Consider the following 17,206-nt stretch of genomic DNA (forward strand, 5'->3'; position numbering starts at 1 on the left):
CTAAGCTCAGGCAAGAACACATCTCAGTATGGAAAAACATTGGCCTGTTCCTTTAATCTACACCGCCTGACCCCAAAAAAATTGTCACAAGCAGTGACAGGCTCTATTTGGTTGGACCATTTAGCTTTGTTTACAGCACGCACTTGCTGTATCATGTATGTGGCCAATGCATCTCATGCTCCCTGACGCACTCTTTCACAATGCAAGCCCAATGAATCCTGGCAGTGTCATCTTGGAAAATGTCATGCTATCAGGGAAGAAGAAATTCTTTGATGGAATAACCTGGCTCATTAGGATGTTAAGGTAGTCAGCTGATCTCATTCCTTTCATTGCTGAACCTAGCCCTGACCAGCAGCAGCAACCCCATCTCAAAACAGTTGGTTGGCAAAGGTAATAGTCTCAACTTATAATTTACCCAAATCGCTTTACCTCAAGGAACAACACTCCCATTCACACTCTCATTCATACACCAGTGTACGCAGACACTGAAGGCAAGGACACAACAACAGTGTGCAGTAAAAAAAAATGAACTGAAATAAGAATAACACTTTATTTTACGCTATTGATACATTGTACCCTAACCCTGACCTTAAAGGAACAAGCCACTGTTTTTGCATACTGAGATATGTTCTTACCTGAGCTTAGACAAGTTGATGCGTATCTGTCTGGTCTTTGTGCGTGCGCTCAGTCCCGCAAAAAGACCAAAGATGCCTCTCCTCCTCTCCTCTATGGGGTCAATCAGAGGTGAAGTTAGAAGCGACCAAGCTCTTCCACGTTTTCCCTATTTAAATATGGTTACTTGAGTAGTTACACGTTCCAAGTACAGTCAAAAAATTAAACATGTCGATTTTCTAAGCGGATAAAAAGGGGAACTATATTGTAAGGCGTAATAATACCTTAGGAGCAGTTCGACGTCCGCGCAATTGTGTTTGTAACCCATACGTACAACTTAATACACATTGTACATAGCACATTACATTGTACTAAATTCAGCAGGTACAATGTTTCAAGGGTTGTGTAAAATAAAGTGTAACTGAAATTTACCTGAAATGGGGCGGCAACCAAACCCCAAATCACAGTTTGTTCCCACCACTGTGCAGATCCCCGAGCTAAACGCTTGTCCTGTGACAGGATCATTTTGACAAGTTGACAGTGTGTTGACACACGAGATGCTTTGGGGTGAAATTGAGTGCGACGCAAGTTTTGATGTTTAAGTCCCACAGGAGATCGGTGAGACGTGCAGGCTTTGTGCTCTGTTAAAAAACCGTGTCGTCAAAAGAAAGAGGAGGCCATGGCGGTTCACTGAGCCTGTATGTTTACTCAAATCATAATACGTGGTAGATAAGGGTGTCCCACAATGCAGGGAAAACAGTGGAGGTGTTTTGGCTCTCCATGTAGCCACAGAGAAGGTTTTATCATTGCGTTCATCTCCATAAAGAACTAAAGTCATATCTGTCTTTCTGCGTGTGTGGTCGTACTCCCAAACCACAAATCACAACATCTGGTCTCATTTGTTTCCCTCGACATCATCGTTACACTTTTTCTATTTAAAAAGATGGACAGTTTTATAAATACAAGCAGCCTCCTCCACTCTGACCTCGTGTCCTTCCAGCTTTACAGTCAGTCCTTCAACCACAGCAAATTCATTAGCTCCAAATGGAAATGCAAGTACGCTGCTTCTGCCCTGGAAACAATACTTTTATTGTAGCCACTATATCCTCATATACATAATTAAATTAGATGTTATACTGAGTGCATTATGTAGACTAGTTCCTGTTCCTGCTCCAAGCCCCATTACTCTGTCACAAAGATGAAACAGGTTATGGTTTCTCAGTCATTGTTCTTCACACTGACAGAATACCAGGAAAGAATATAAAAACAACATGTACTGAGGCTAGGGGTGATTTCACCAACAATTGGTACCATGTGTGTTACTTCTGGTCATTTTTTACTCGTGATTAGGCCATAAATTTGCCATATTACAGATATTTATTGTATTGCCCTAAGGCTACTATTGTTTGCTGTAATTGTCACTTTTAAAGGGACATTTCAGGATTTTTGACATAGGGCCTCATTTCCTAGTTATTCAGAGTGTTGCTGATTTCTGGAGATTTTTTTTATTTTTATTCATGCAGTCCTTATATTTGAAGAGTTTAGTGGTGCTAGGCTATTGCTAAGCTAGCGCATGTCTATGGTAACTAGTAGCCTGCATTAAAAACAGTCTGACCCAAGCACAGTGCACCTGAGGCAAATCACTTATAACACCAGACTAACCATACAAATGTCTGTGTTGACTGAATAATTTTTTTAATATAACCATTTTGCATTTAAAAGAACTTATATTTGAGCAGCATCAGCTTCAAGCTACGCAGCGGCGGAGTGATCTGCTCGGTTACCGGATCTGCAGTAGTTTGTTTACCTGCGGGCGGCATTGCGACACGTAGAATTTACTAAGGAGCTTTTTACAAATGGCAAGGTTTGGAGGACTACCCAATGATAATTAAGAGGTTTTTAATGCAGGCTACTAGCTACCATAGACATTCACTAGCCTAGCACTAGCCTAGCACCACTAAACTCTTCAAATATAAGGACTGCATGAATTTGAAAAAAAAAAAACAGAAATCAACAACACTCTGGATAACTAGGATATGAGTAAAAACTAACTAAATAAAAACTAAATAAAAAGATGGCTCCATTTGTATCTGATTGCTCTGGGACTTTGCAGCCTTGTGTTTCTGTTTAGGTTACAACAACACAGATGCCGACTGCAGTCACTTTAAACCCTGATGTTTCAATGCACAAAATATGTCCAGCCGACCCCCAGCTGTTTAATATGCTGGATTTTATGTGCTTTGTAAATGCCATACAGTAACACAGTGTTTATTGAAAGAACAAGACAAACAATGCTTTTGTCTTCTGCTTTTGAGAGTTTTCTTTCAAATCCTGCCTTTGTTTAGGCAAGGATTTTCAACAATGGAGGGAAGGCAAAAGTGGCTCTGCATATTTTAAAGACTTCTGTAGAAAGAAGAGCTTTTTTTGGTGCAAGGTTACAAACCCTCTCCAATGAATCCCTAAATGTCTAACAATACAATACAATACAATACAATGCAATAGAGTAGAGTGAGCTTTTTACCATATTGCAATCAAGCTAATGGAAGTATATAAGACCATTATACATTATCTCTGCACACTTGATGGTAAGCTATGTATGTATGCCAATGCAGTTTCTCGGGGGGAAACAAAGACAGATATACAGTATACATGGAAAAGAGCTGGGGAGTTGGACAAAACTTTGGGAGTGGACAAACAAAGGGAAGATGTATGGTCCCACAGCCTCACGTCTGGCTGTGTGTACGGATAGAGAGAGCATAAGTGCAATAGTATATGTGCCTTGGCTAATTTTAGTCATCTCTGTGTATGTTAGCCAAGCGGGCGATGATAAATGCAGCTTTTTACTCTGTTCAACGCATTATCTAACGGTCTAAGCACGGTTGCATGTGAGATATGGCGTTGATAATTTGGACTTTAGTGATATCACTGGGCCGTATGTAAACAAAATCTGGCAAGGAGTTTTCTTTTTGGGGGGGAGGGCGGGAGAGGGGTGTATGGAGGTGCATTGAGGAGAAGAAGAGAGAAAGTAAAGGGGGAAAATCCAAGCAGGATATTTAAGTGAATCAGGAAATCACCATGGTCCCTTTGAGCTCTTCAATAACCTCTAGAACAGGACAGGAAGTGGGTCCATCAATCACAATAGACAGCTCTCTCTCCTGTCTGCTCCCGGGGCACTGGGGAAAAGCAGCTGCTCCGCTCCGGACCTGATTTTCCATTCGATTACGTAGATGTACATATATTTTAAAGGGTACATGCCGGGTAGAGATTGAGTCAATAGGGTAATTACAGGACAAGGGGAACACTGCCGCTGAAATTGGCAGATGAAGGGTACACATGGAGGGGGGTTTAGAAAGTGGAATGGAAAGAGTGATCGTCAGAGATTTCAATTTCATTTTGTGGGCGAGACAATGCATATCTTTACTTATAGGCATGATGGCTGAGGTCCTTTGTTTGATCGCGTTGGTATGTCCCCCCATCAACACAAAACATGCATAACAGCACAATATCCTTCAGCTATGTAGTCCTGACAAAACCAAGCTTTTCTGTATTATATTTCTTATGCATCATGGCGACGTGTAAACAAGCAGCAACCTCCCTCTCTCTTGGTACAGCTGCATTTGTTGCCTTTTTCCTCGCAAACTGTATTTTTGGTTTCTGTGTCCTACACTGTTCTATTGGATGTTTTTGTGGGCTTCGGTAGATTTTTGTTTTTACTGCAGAGAGTCCATAATGTTCCTGAAGACAGCAGTTTATGAATTTAAGACATTTGAGACCTACAAATATCTTCTTCTGAAACACTCAAGAGGCACCAAGAGCCCCCACACCTGCAGCACAGTGGAGGCGTCACAAGAGGAGCAACAGGATACAAAAAAGGGACAAACGAGGAGATATCTGGGCAAGACTCGCAGCTAAGCCACACATGCCTTCTACACCTACTAGTTTACTAGCTAATGGACGTTCACTGGAGAATAAAACAGATGAACTGCTCTCTCCCAGAAGGTGGTGAGAGGCTGTTTTGGAGCGGAGGGAGTTGCGCAGGAGGAAGAGGAAGAAGGAGGTGGAGCTGGCCAGTGCAGGACACCATGCTCTGAAATAGAGACAAACCCAGGAGGCGTTGCACCGAGGATCAGAGGAGACTGAAGGCAGTACTCTGGTTTCCCCTACCTCCAAAACACATGCAGGTCAGGTTGACCCACAATGGCAGCTTGGCTCAGTCGCAGCGACTCAGGACTAACACCTGAACACAATTTCGTTGTACGTTTGTACAAAGACTAAAATAAACTTTACTTTACTTTCACTTTGCTTACTATATGTTCAAATCTTACATTGCTTCACTGCTTATTGGGAAGAGGCCTCGTGGAAGACCCAGGGCACGCTGGTGGGACACTATGTCTCCGAGTTGGCCTGGTGTCGCCTCGAGGTCCCCCAGGACAGCTGGAGGAGATGTACATGGATCGGGAAGTCTGGTCATCTCTGCTGAGACTGCTGCCTCCACAACCCGGCACCGGATAAAGCGGAAGAAAATGGATGGATGGATTATGATGTGGTCAAAATTTTCCTTGTGGATCAATAAAGTTTAAGTTCAATGAATGTAGTGACCTATATACTCTACTCATGCTATGTTGAGACTTACATAATTTATTTTGTTAACTTTTATTTTCTAGACCCCAAAACCTAATTGTTTGAAAACAAAGCTTTCAGTGATACCAAATACTGTGTTTATATTCGGCTGGATTGGGTTGGTTTAAGTGCAAACAATAGCAGTTCCCTTTGCCAGCCAGCACAATCACGGTCATTATGGGTGATGGGCATATTACTTTACACGCAAATAAAAACAACTCTGTAAAAAAAGATCCCATTTATAGCAAAATCTGAAGTAACAATACCAACAGTGGCTATATATGTTGCACACAGTTTTCACTGGCTCAGCAGAAAGCCCGTCTCTGTGTATTTGAGGTGACAGTCTTGTTTGGACAACAGGCTGGAGTTTGGAGACAGCTCGAGCAGCAGCAGTGTTACGGTTCATCTCAGTCTCTGCATTAAAAATAATGAGCATTCCTGCACTTTCTCTGAGCTCCCAGCCAACACTCCTCCACTGGTACACACTGTTCACTGCACCCAGGCTTTAGCCGTTTTTCTCCTCAAGTTTTCTGTGAGCAATAAAACCATCACCTAAGCAATCCAAGTTCAAACATTGAAAAAAAAAAAACAAATGTTAAAAAAAGAAGTAGACATTTTCCAAAGAAAGCATCTCTATAGTATATTTGTGTTGAGTCAATAACACATTCATTATAGTTTTATAGTTTTTGGATTATGTAGCCTATCACATCAAAAGATCAGCCAAAGTGCCTCTGGTTAGGAAAATATATATATATCACACCAACGGCTATGTAAAGTTGTTTTTCCAACTTCCACATTGTACTATAGATCTCCAATATACTCCCAGTGCGGAATAGCCTATAGCTTTACTTTATCCACTGATCGACCATGTGATGATACGTCGCGGTCTTTCCACTGGTCGATAGTTGATCTGCAGTTTTTGGGTCAGCGCGTTTTTCCACATACACATGACTCTAAACTGCTACCCTGGCCTGTAAAATCTACACCAGGGCACAGGATACAGAGTGGAGACCAGGCCACTAAATTGCATCCTTCGCAGAGAGAGATGTCCTGCAGCCTCTGGGTATACTTTGTGTGATTACGGATATTGATCGCTACTGTATGCACTGAATAGTACCTCCTCTGTCATACTCTAATGATAATGTTCTGCCCTGGAAATATGCCACGTCATTCTTCGCCAATGGTCCCTGCAACAAAAATCACAGGTAAGGTGGGTAAGTACCGACATTAGGATCGTTTCTTTTAGCACTCGTCTCCTGTTGCTAACAAAGGGGTATCCAAAGTGTGACCCGAGGGCCGAATGCAGCCGAATCGGTACACATCATCAGAGCAGTGTTAATTTTGACAACATATTTTATTTTAGTTTTAGTCTTAGTCGTTTGACTAAAATGTAATTTAATTTTAGTCAAGATTTAGTCAAAAAAAACTTTTCAATTTTAGTCTAGTTTTAGTCGACTAAAATTGCATGTCAATTTAGTCAACTAAAATGAAGACTAATTTAGTCGACTTTGCATTTATAATATTCATTATAATCATATTTAATTGTGGTCCTCAACTTCATGGAGCTGCTTCACATGATAAAGCTCAGAGCTGTTCATTTGGCAGTGAATTTAAATGATCTGAGGCTTTTTCAGACTGTCAATAGAAGTTCGGATGATTTTAGTCTCTTCTTTTCATTTTTATTTAGTCTTATTTTAGAAGACTAAAATATCTGGACATTTTAGTCATAGTTTTAGTCTCATGAGAAAGTTTTAATTTAGTTTTAGTCCTATTTTAGTCGTCAAAAATATCACTTCAATAAAATAAAATTAAGACTAAATATTTTAGTCGACGAAGTTAACACTGCATCAGAGATGGTCTTTTTTATTTGAAAGGTCCTAATTCTACACAATTCTAACATAACAACTAACCTTTTATTGTGAGAAAGAGCTGGCATGAAGGTTTTCTGCATGATAGATAGATAGATAGATAGATAGATAGATAGATAGATAGATAGATAGATAGATAGATAGATAGATAGATAGATAGATAGATAGATAGATAGATAGATAGATAGATAGATAGTCAGCTGTACCACACAGCGTTAAAGTACTGCAGGACACTGAGAATCACAGAAGTAAAGAACAGAAGCAGCACCTGACGAGACGCTCCGAAAGGCCGCAGGCAACGGAGGAAGTGTATCCTTTGTTCAGTCTTTTTACAGATGAAGTCAATGTGCTGCTTCCAAGACAAGGAACAGTCCTCCACACCCAGATATTTGAAGGACTCCACCTGTTTGATTGGCTTGTTATTGTTGATAGTGGGAGCTGTAGTTACCGGTTTTGAACTCCTCTGTTTTTTTTGGTGTTTATTTCCAGAGCGTTGCTTTTGCTCCCCATCATAACCTTGTCGACGCCCTGCTGGTGTAGCCCAGGACTGTCTGTGTTTGACTGGAGGGTCACCAGGACCCATAAATAAAAGGTATGGGGCACAATTTAAACCTCTGCAAGTCAATGGTTTCGCAGTACTGACCACCAATCTATGGCCCTTCACCCCGCGTACGCTTCAATGTGCGGCCCCACATGAAAAAAGTTTGGACACCCCTGCTATAAAGTGTATTATGGTGGGAATTTTGATGAGTACAATTGTGGCCTTTAGAGCAGTGGTTCCCAACCTATTTCGCCATGCAGACTATCAAATTTCACCTTCCTTTTTAATCTGAAATAATCCCAAATTCCCATTCATCATTCCTCAAGCACCCCCTGTATTCCTGGTAGGGAAACACTGCTTCAGGGGACAACACTTTATACTGAATTTACTGTGATTTAATGTGTGTTGTAAATAGTAAATATAAAATGGACAGATGCAAAGTGAGATACAGTGACTGAATAGTAACTGTTAATGAAGTTGTGATACTGTCTTACTCTGACAGATGTGGCTTTAAGCGGGGCTTAATGCTGGGAGGACTTTTGAGCATTGTTGTAGTGGTTTATTATTGAATGTGCACTTTATTTTTGTAACCAGGGACTACGGATGAAAACTTGCTGTTGGCTCTAATCTGGTGCAGTACATCTCTGTCTAAAGATTAAAGTATAATAAGTAAAGTGGCTTTCCCAAGGACACAACAACACAGTCCAAGCCAGTGCAAACAGGAACATGTTTAAGGCCTGGCTTCAGACAAACTATTAGGAAAGAGAAGAAAAGAAAAAACTGCATCCAAAATCTAGGCAATGAAATCAAAATACTGTCCAAGAGTCTTCACGCGCCGGTGCATAAAGCTAACAAATGTCACAAAGACGTGTCATTTCAATAAATCACTTACTTAAACTCGACCCTTTATACAGTTTGAATCAAGTATCACGTATCCACTGGAGGGCCTAGCAAAATCAAGAATGTCAATGTAGCACCAACTTTGCAGCACTGTTACTCTGCTCCTGGGACAGGTCAGAATGCACAGTGACTTGGAACAACAGTCCTGCTTATGCTTGCCCTCCCTCTGCAGCCTGTGGGCCTTGTGTACACAGACTGTCAGCCTCAGACAACACTGAGAACAGACTCCTGCTGCAGTGACGGGCCCGGAACACAAACAAGGTCCCCTTTAAAACAGGGTCAGAAACGTTAACGTCTATTTATAGATTCTGCACCCACCGGTCTTGATTCTAAAAGGTTTGAATGCTATTTTAGCCATATGTATTCCTGAGCCTGTGCCAGTGTTTTTAAACTATATGTTATTGTTCTTCAAATGAGAAATCTATCTTCTGCATTTGGCTCATCTTCATTGGGGGGTAGTGATCAGTTTAATTTACTCAAGGCCAGGGCATTTACTTTAGTAAGAATGAATTGAATTTTAGTAGAAGAATTTTGGAAAATCAACTGCCTACTTTATCTAGCATATTTCCTCTTGCATTATATGTTTTGACTAGTGGAGTTGTGGCCAATGTGTGGCCCTCAGACCAATTGTTGATGACCCTCAGGCTTCTTGTTAAGAAAGTACACATCACCTGTGACAGTACTTTCGCCAAGTTTAATCTTTCTGCATGATTAAAACCTCCAAAACGAGCATATTATTGCTTAAGACAGAATTGGGGATATCAGAGTTTATACAAGCAGAAGTATGTCAAATGTAATGCTTTTAAATGCCATTTTATTACCCAAACACTATATTTTAATGCCACAAACTGAGAAAAGCTCAAACATTTAATAAAACAGAGGCAAGAGAATTGGACAATAAAATATGGTCAATTTCAGCCAGAAATAAAGCAAGCAGCAACCTCCCTCTCTCTTGGTACAGCTGAATTTTTTGCCTTTTTCTGCGAACTGCATTTGTGCTTTTTGTGTTTCACACTGTTCTACTGGATGCTTTTGTAGGTCTTTGCCATGTTTTGTGGGCCTCTGCAGATTTGTTTATTATGATTTATTTTAGTCCATAATGGTCCAGAAGACGAAGAAGGAGCTTTTTAAAAGTAAACAAACAGCTAGCGTATGAGCTAAAGACATTTGAGACCTATACACATTTCTTCTGAACCACTAAAGAGGCATCAAGAGCCTCCCACACCTGCAGCACAGTGAGGGCAGCACAAGGGGCACAACAGGAAACAAACAGGACAAACGAGGAGGAGACGGTGAGAGACTGCTGTGGAGTGGAGAGAGCTGCGCAGGAGGAAGAGGACGGAGTGGCTGACCAGTGCAGGACACCACCCTCTGAAACAGGAACAAACCCCGGAGGCGCTGTACCGTTTCAGAGGAGCACTGAAGGCAGCCAGCCAGGTTTCCTCCAGGTGCTACGGTTTCCTCTACCTCCAAAAACATGTCAGGTTGGCCCACAGCGGCGGCGCAGGTCAGGACTTAGACCTGAACACAGCTTCGTTGTACGGTTGTACAATGACAAATTAACTACTTACTATTTAATGATTTTTAATGACATTTACAGCCTTGATTTTGGCAGTCTATGCTTTGTAAATGCCCCGCAGAAACCCTGATTATGTGGGGAAAAATTTAAGTGCACCTAGTTGAACATTTCACTGCACTGTGGCCCTTCATACGGCACGCCAATATGCGGCCCTTGATGAAAAAAGTTTCGACTCCCTGGGTCAGCCTAAAGGGACCACATTTTCCAGATCTTGGTCTGGAAAGAGCTCACCCAGACACAAGGAGGACATTTACTAGTAATCTTTTTTTGCTACAATTTATGCAAGAGTTTATATCTGTTAATGTATCAGTTTACAAGATTCAGGACTTTCCCAATATCTGCAGATAAAAAGAATCTCACCAAGTACATGACAATTACGCTTGATTTAGTGCTTCTAATATGGCTGGTAAAAACTTTAAGCATCAAGAACACAGGACCACGCTGCACGTCAGCTGTCAAAGCTCGACCCTCGGGGCTTGTTGCAAAAGCCAGTTATTATGATTATACCGTTAGAGATCAACTAAAGGTGGCGCATAGCCTTCAATTATAACCCACTCTCCTGATGGATAGAGTGTCACAAAGAAACAAAACTATTAAAAAGTGGAGAAACAAACTCATTGCGGCTAATGTGTCTCTCTCTGGCAGACAGTGTAGCCCAGAGGCAGGTACTTTATCAAACGCAGGTACAGCGGATGACAGGCGGCGTGCCCAAACCCACCTCCAGATGTAACGCGTTCACATCACATCACAGAAACCGTGCAACCCACTGGTATCCACCCTGTCAATGTTCTCATCAAAATTTCCCATTAATTTACTGGTTGATCAACTCTAATCCTCCGAGACATTTATGGTCTATGGTTTTATATGTCGCTCTTAAAATGTCATTCACTTCTTTTGACGTGCCAGTATTTTAGAAGAAAGAGTTGGGTTTAGTCTGATGTATGTGATTAAAGGGATGTTTCAGGATTTTTGACATAGGGCTTTGTTTCCTAGTTATCCAGAGTGTTGTTTATTTCAGGAGATTTTTATATTTTTTATTCATGCAGTGCTTGTATTTGAAGAGTTTAATGGTGCTAGGCTAGTGCTAGGCTAGTGCATGTCTATGGTAACTAATAACCTGCGTTAAAAACAGTCTGACCCAAGCACAGTGCACCTGAGGCAAATCACTTATAACACCAGACTACCCATATAAATGTCTGTGTTGACTGAATAATTTTTGGGAAAAAAAACATTTTGCCTTTAAAAAAACTTATATCTGAGCAACATCAGCTTCCTGGTTGTAAGCTAGAGTGATCTGCTAGGTTACGGGATCTACAGTAGTTTGTTTACCTGCGGTCGGCATTACTACACATGAAATTCAAAAAAGAAGCTTTCTACAAATCAGATATGGCAACGTTTGGAGGACTTCCCAATGATTTTGAAGAGGTTTTTAATGCAGGATACTAGTTACCATAGACATGCACTAGCCTAGCATTAGCCTAGCGCCACTAAACTCTTCAAATATAAGGACTGCATGAATTAAAATATACACATCTCTCCAGAAATCAACAACACTCTGGATAACTAGGAAATGAGGCCATATGTCAAAAATTCTGAAATATCCTTTTAACCTCAATACACATAAGAAAACTAAAGTCTTTTTCATTTGGGCACTTGCATTTGACACCTACAAAAACTCTCTCAACTATGTGGTTATTATTTTTTATTTTCAACAACAGTTGTATCTAAGAGGCGCACGCACACTGCCAACCTGTTAATTCTTATCCAGAGTCTCCATCTAGTGTTCGTTAACTCCCATTGATAATATAACATCGCATTTTGATTTTGGGGTCATGCAATACATCCACTCAGAGACTGTAAGAAGTGTTCAAACATTTAGGATATTTGTTGCTTACACCTCCAGGTCTATAGATTTGTGCTTCCTCCGTCTTTGAGAGTTTTTATGTACTTGTATTCAGTTGTTTGTAGCATACTTACTTATTAAGTCCAGTCAAATTTTAGATCAAATGTAGTTGTTGTAAAGGAGGGAAATATTTAGCTCCATCCAACAAATCTCTGACAAATACATGGAGAACTGAAGCCTTTTACAAATGTTCAAAAACTACACAATGAAGAAACTAATATAAACGCAATGCAATTTATTTATTTTTTAAAAAGTACTAAAATACAAATTTTCAAAACAAAAATATATACCATATGAAAACATTTCGCCGTTTTTAAATACTTTTTCAGTTTCATAGACCACTGATGTGTCTTAATACCAGATATTTTTGAAGTCTGTTGGAATAAATGAATGGGAATTTTACATCTGGAACCAGTGCAAACAGAATACAGGTAGAGCTTAACAGTTTTTGTTAAGCTTTCAGAAGGACTAGCATACCTCACACTTCATGATCTCTCTGAGGAAGACTGTAGCATAACTGGATGGAATTAGATCAAACTTTAAAGTAAGATTTAATTTTGAATTGTTTTCTGTATTTTCCCTCTCTTTTATCACAGTCTCACTCACAGTGCTAACCGATGCTGCTGCCTCCACTTCCTCTCTGTCCGTCCATGAGAGTGAAAATGTGAGGTTGCGTGGATGAGTCAGCAGAGGGCGGTAGCAGCCAGGCACATTCATTTTGAGGCTGCTGACTCTGAATCGGCAGTTCTCCAGTCCATCTCTGGCCAGTCTCTCTCTGTACCAAGTAGCCATAGTGTTTTCTGGGTATTTCACTGTGTTTCCTGGCATTGGAAGGTGCACCTGAAATATAATCAGCACTCCATAAGTGTTGTTCTTACCAACGTTTCACACAATATACTAACTTAAATAATGAAGGGTTTATCACTTTTTATTAATTAGTAATCCAGTCTGTTTTGAAGGCACAGTTAAACCAGCAAATTAATCCACCTATTATGTTTTTTGTCTAGTATATGTCGCATTTCACACTATAATTTTACAAAAATGTATGATGTGGAATCTCAGTGGGACAAGCCTGGTTAACTAAGGAAAAAAGAAAAAGAAAAAAGCTCATAAAAATATTACAAATATTTATCTACAATTTGAGAAGTGTGTACAGCTTGGTATGCACCATTTGTTGAGTAAAATGAGGCAGCATGGGGTGGCAGTTCTAATTATAGTCCCATGTACAACAGTTGACATAATTAACATACTTCTTCCAGAACGTAGACTCCGTCTCTCACCTCCTGTTCTGTAACCACATGGATCTGGAAATCCAAATAGTGAGATTAGATTTACAGAAAGAACATATAAACACAAACATAAGGTTTAAGTGCAGTGAATGTGAACATACTGGGAAACAAGGCTGTGGTGAATACTGAATAGTCACTAGAGTAAATAATGATTTTCCTTATTTTACTTTTCTAACACAGAGCAAAGAGTTAACAGTAAAAAATAAAAATAAAACCAATAATCTTGAGTCTGTGCTTCTGATAGGATAGTGTCGAAGATGGCGTTTAATTTTCTTTCATAATAATCTTGTATATGCTTATTTATGTGTAATGATGGGGAATTAAAAATAGTGAGATTTGACATTGAAGACAAATTGAAGACAATAAGTTAGCTGTATTGATAGCTGATAATAGTCAGTCATACCATTTGCATTAAAGATGTAGCTCACAGATATTTTCATAGCAAATGTTGATACTGATCTCTACTGCGAAGACTTTTGCATAACTGATTCTGGTAATGTAAACCTTACATTTATTAAGAAAAATGGTCAAAACAGGCATGTCACATGATTGGCTGTCTCTTTGCATTAGTCAGGGAGGAAAATTGGGTTGAGTTGATTTTATCAATTGTGCCCTTTGCGCAGCATAGCTGAATGTTTGTGAAGGATTACCTGTGCTTGATCATTATCATCTTCTTTGCATTTAACGCTCTGCACTAGATCTCCTTGTATGACGTTATGGCCAAAGGTTTTCAGTCTATGTGCTGCTGCCTCATTCCATAGCCTGACAAAAGACACAACCAAAGGTTAGGCATCATGTTGAATAAACAATATCCTATTTAAGATTGTTTGCGTACCGACTGCAGTAAGCATGCAAGTAGAAGATCCTCGTGCTGTGGGGCAGACTTAGCCAGGCTTGAGCACAACCGTGTGGACCTGTGCCATATCTGTTCAAGGCACGAAGCATCAACCGTTCCCTCGCTTTAGAAACAGGCATCATCATCAAAGCCTCTTTTGCATTACCTGGGGTGGGAAGAGACAAAGTTACTTGTGAAATAAATCACATATTTTTCTACATTGTGTTGCAAATGTCATAAATAGGGTGTTTTCAACAAAAGGTTTGCCATGGTTGAAAAAGATTGAAAACACATTGTGCATTTCAAGTGCAAGCCATATGCTTCTCTTCAGTATGGGACTTTTTATATAGTTTAGTTTATTTGAGCATTTTTTAATTTACAAAAATAAACATTAAACAGTTCTAGATGCTCAAAACGAGTTGGCTGAAAGCAAGAAAGCTTTAGTCTTGTGAAATCGTCCCACTTTGCAAGGTGCAGTTGTTACCTTTAATTACAAGAACTATTTTAATAGTACAAAAACTAAATCATTGCATCAATTTATTGGTCTTCACCTGTTTCAAGAAAATGACGCTTTGCTTGGTTTTGAGGCTCATCCCCTTCATCTGGAGAAAAGAAAATGTGCACAGCACTAACCTGAAAGAGTATCTTATTATGACACATTCTTTTCACTAATAATAATGGATTAAGTTTGGAACTAAATGTCATCTCATTTCAAAGCTTTAATATGTCTTCTTCTTCTTACCATGTCTCCTTTGAGCAATGCCAGCCCTATTTGGTCTGACTGAACACTCTGAGCATTACCAAAGCGCTGAGGGCCATAGTAGTTCACAAAACGTTCCTGGAGAAGAAAAAAATAAGAGCTATTGCTTGTTTACAGACCAAACCTCAAAAACGATTCATTACTGTACCGTGGTTTGACCCACTGCCCTCTTCACTGCCAACTCCAGATGAGGCTCTGGATCATTTTTGTCTTTCTTTACGTCTCGAATCACAACATCAAAGTGATTTCCTCGTAATTGCCCAAGCTTCAGGGGTTCACTGACGGGTCGGATTGCAAACAGACAGATCCCTCTTCTTTCAAAATCCACTGCCTTCTCTTTCAATCTAAATCCAAAAATATATGTTGCATGACATTGACAAAAATATAATACAGAATAGTGTTTCTCAACTGGTATGACATTGGGACCGACAATCACCCTAAGATGACAACCTATCACCTAAATAACAATGTAATAAATTGTATTTTTTCCCACATATTATTGAATAAACATTAAAAAGCTGAAATCATGATAGAAACGCCTCTAACTCAGAGCGTCTGTCAGACATGGGTAGTGTTTCTATACGTTTTCAGTCGATAAACATCGCTTTTTGGTCTCGATCGACCACCAGTTGAGAAGTACTGACACAGAACATTAGATTACAGTAAATGGATCTTGAACTATAAATAGCAGGACACTCTGGTACGCACCTCTCAGGGGTGACCTTCTTCACCACCATCGACTGGTAGGTGATGGCTCTCTTGTCCTTGATCCCAGCGTAGGTAAAGTCAGAAGGCAGCACTCCGAGCTCAGCCGCCATGTAACTGATCGCCTCCAATGTCTCCAAATTCTCCTTACACAAAGTGAAACCTGACAGATGGATGATATCATTATATTTTCTTCAAGTGGGAGCAAGTAAAGATGCGCCCTCGCCATTAGACTGTACCTGTGTATATTTCCTCCTGTCCGCACTCCTCCGCTGTCCTCTTCTTCACTCCCCCCCTCTCCCTCAGTCTCACGGAGATTTTGACATTTTTACCCTGTTCTGTAAAGGATTTAGTCTCCACAAGTTTACCAAACCTTCTGCTCAGGAAACGGTGCACAGCTGTCCTATGCTCCTTGTTGTCATCAGGCAAAAATGTATGGGAGGATCCACTGACTTTAGCGTCTATGAATCTGAAAAACCCATCTGCCTCCGCCTCTGTCACCAGTTGGGCCAGCTCCTTGTAGTCTTGGCTTTCTGTCACTTTGATCTCACATTGGTTGGTCGTCGTCATCAGAAATGGGAAGTTAATTTTGACAGCACGGTGTACATTTGCTCTTTGATGCTTGTCGCTGAAAGATCCCAAACTTAACTCTTGACCTGATCCGCCCCCATCTTTCAAACTGGCCACAAATTGTTCAAGTTTCTCACCGATTGTTTCGCCTAATATGAGACCCAAATCCAAGCTCCCGGGACTAGGTGGACCATCGTCTGTTTTGCGTTCGGTCGTTTCTGATTTGGGGGCAACATTACATTCAACTTTGGGTTTACTGTTGTTCTTCTGTGATGAGCAATGGGGCTCGCTCTTCGCAAACAGAGAGCACGTGCTGACCGGTTTCCCATCAATATCTATCTCAGTCACGACAAAGTCTTTGGTGAAGTTTTTGATGCTCCCAGTAAAACCATACGTGTGTGTTAAGAGGTAAACAGAACCCGTAGCGGTATGTAGTTGCATCCTAAGCTAGCTCAGCAGAAAATATATAAACAAAAACATGTAATAAGGAGATAATAAAAAAAAACATCCGCGTCCAAACGACAAACATACACTATTCCATCAAACCTAAATCACTTAAGAAATAGAAGAAACTAATACCAAATCTCCAAAGCTTGAATCCGCGTGGCATCCAATGGTTGTTTTGAAAGCAACGGAGCAACGTGACTGTTACGTCACCGCGTACGTCCGTTTGGTACTTCCGTGTTAGCGGTGCGCGGTTTCCTGTCAGGTACATGTGCTTTCCCGTTATTTTGGAAAGTTTTTTTTTTTTTTTTTTTATTTACACATTCAGAAATAATGGCAAGTGGAGGTACAAGCAAGAAAAGACGCTCTGATGTGTGGGAGCATTTCAACGAAATTGCACCTGCGAAGGTAACACGTGGTGATGAATGAGATCCAGATATGGCATGACTTCCCAAAATCACCCACATTCTCAGAATCTTGCCAGGTGACCTCCAGTGTTAATTTCGTCGACTAAAATATTTAGTCTTAATTTTACATTTTATATATATTTTTGACGACTAAAATTGGACTAAAACAAAAT

The 17,206-nt window shown here is 40.3% G+C and overlaps 1 protein-coding gene across 1 annotated transcript; it reads right to left on the reverse strand.

Moving 5' to 3' along the window:
• Positions 1-12,378: 12,378 nt before the first annotated feature.
• On the reverse strand, positions 12,379-16,656 carry pus7l (pseudouridine synthase 7 like). The gene is made up of 9 exons (XM_079552327.1): positions 15,852-16,656; positions 15,616-15,775; positions 15,056-15,251; positions 14,890-14,985; positions 14,699-14,780; positions 14,148-14,313; positions 13,963-14,074; positions 13,274-13,327; positions 12,379-12,863 (listed from the first exon to the last, which is right to left on the reverse strand). The coding sequence occupies exons 1-9, from the start codon at positions 16,621-16,623 to the stop codon at positions 12,492-12,494; spliced, it is 2,010 nt and encodes a 669-aa protein (XP_079408453.1). The 5' UTR covers positions 16,624-16,656; the 3' UTR covers positions 12,379-12,491.
• Between the last annotated feature and the right edge of the window lie 550 nt (positions 16,657-17,206).

Source organism: Gobius niger (assembly GCF_951799975.1).
Source record: "Gobius niger genome assembly, chromosome: 2".
Taxonomy (NCBI): Eukaryota; Metazoa; Chordata; class Actinopteri; order Gobiiformes; family Gobiidae; genus Gobius; species Gobius niger.

Bases quoted from the DNA above. Each gene is read 5' to 3' on its own strand.
- pus7l (XM_079552327.1), bottom strand. From the start codon at position 16,623: ATGCAACTACATACCGCTACGGGTTCTGTTTACCTCTTAACACACACG. The intron at 14,781-14,889 runs GTAAGAAGAAGA...ATACTCTTTCAG, and splicing joins CATTGCTCAAAGGAGACATG to GTTAGTGCTGTGCACATTTT. The intron at 14,314-14,698 runs GTGAAGACCAAT...TTCCCACCCCAG, and splicing joins GCGTCATTTTCTTGAAACAG to GTAATGCAAAAGAGGCTTTG.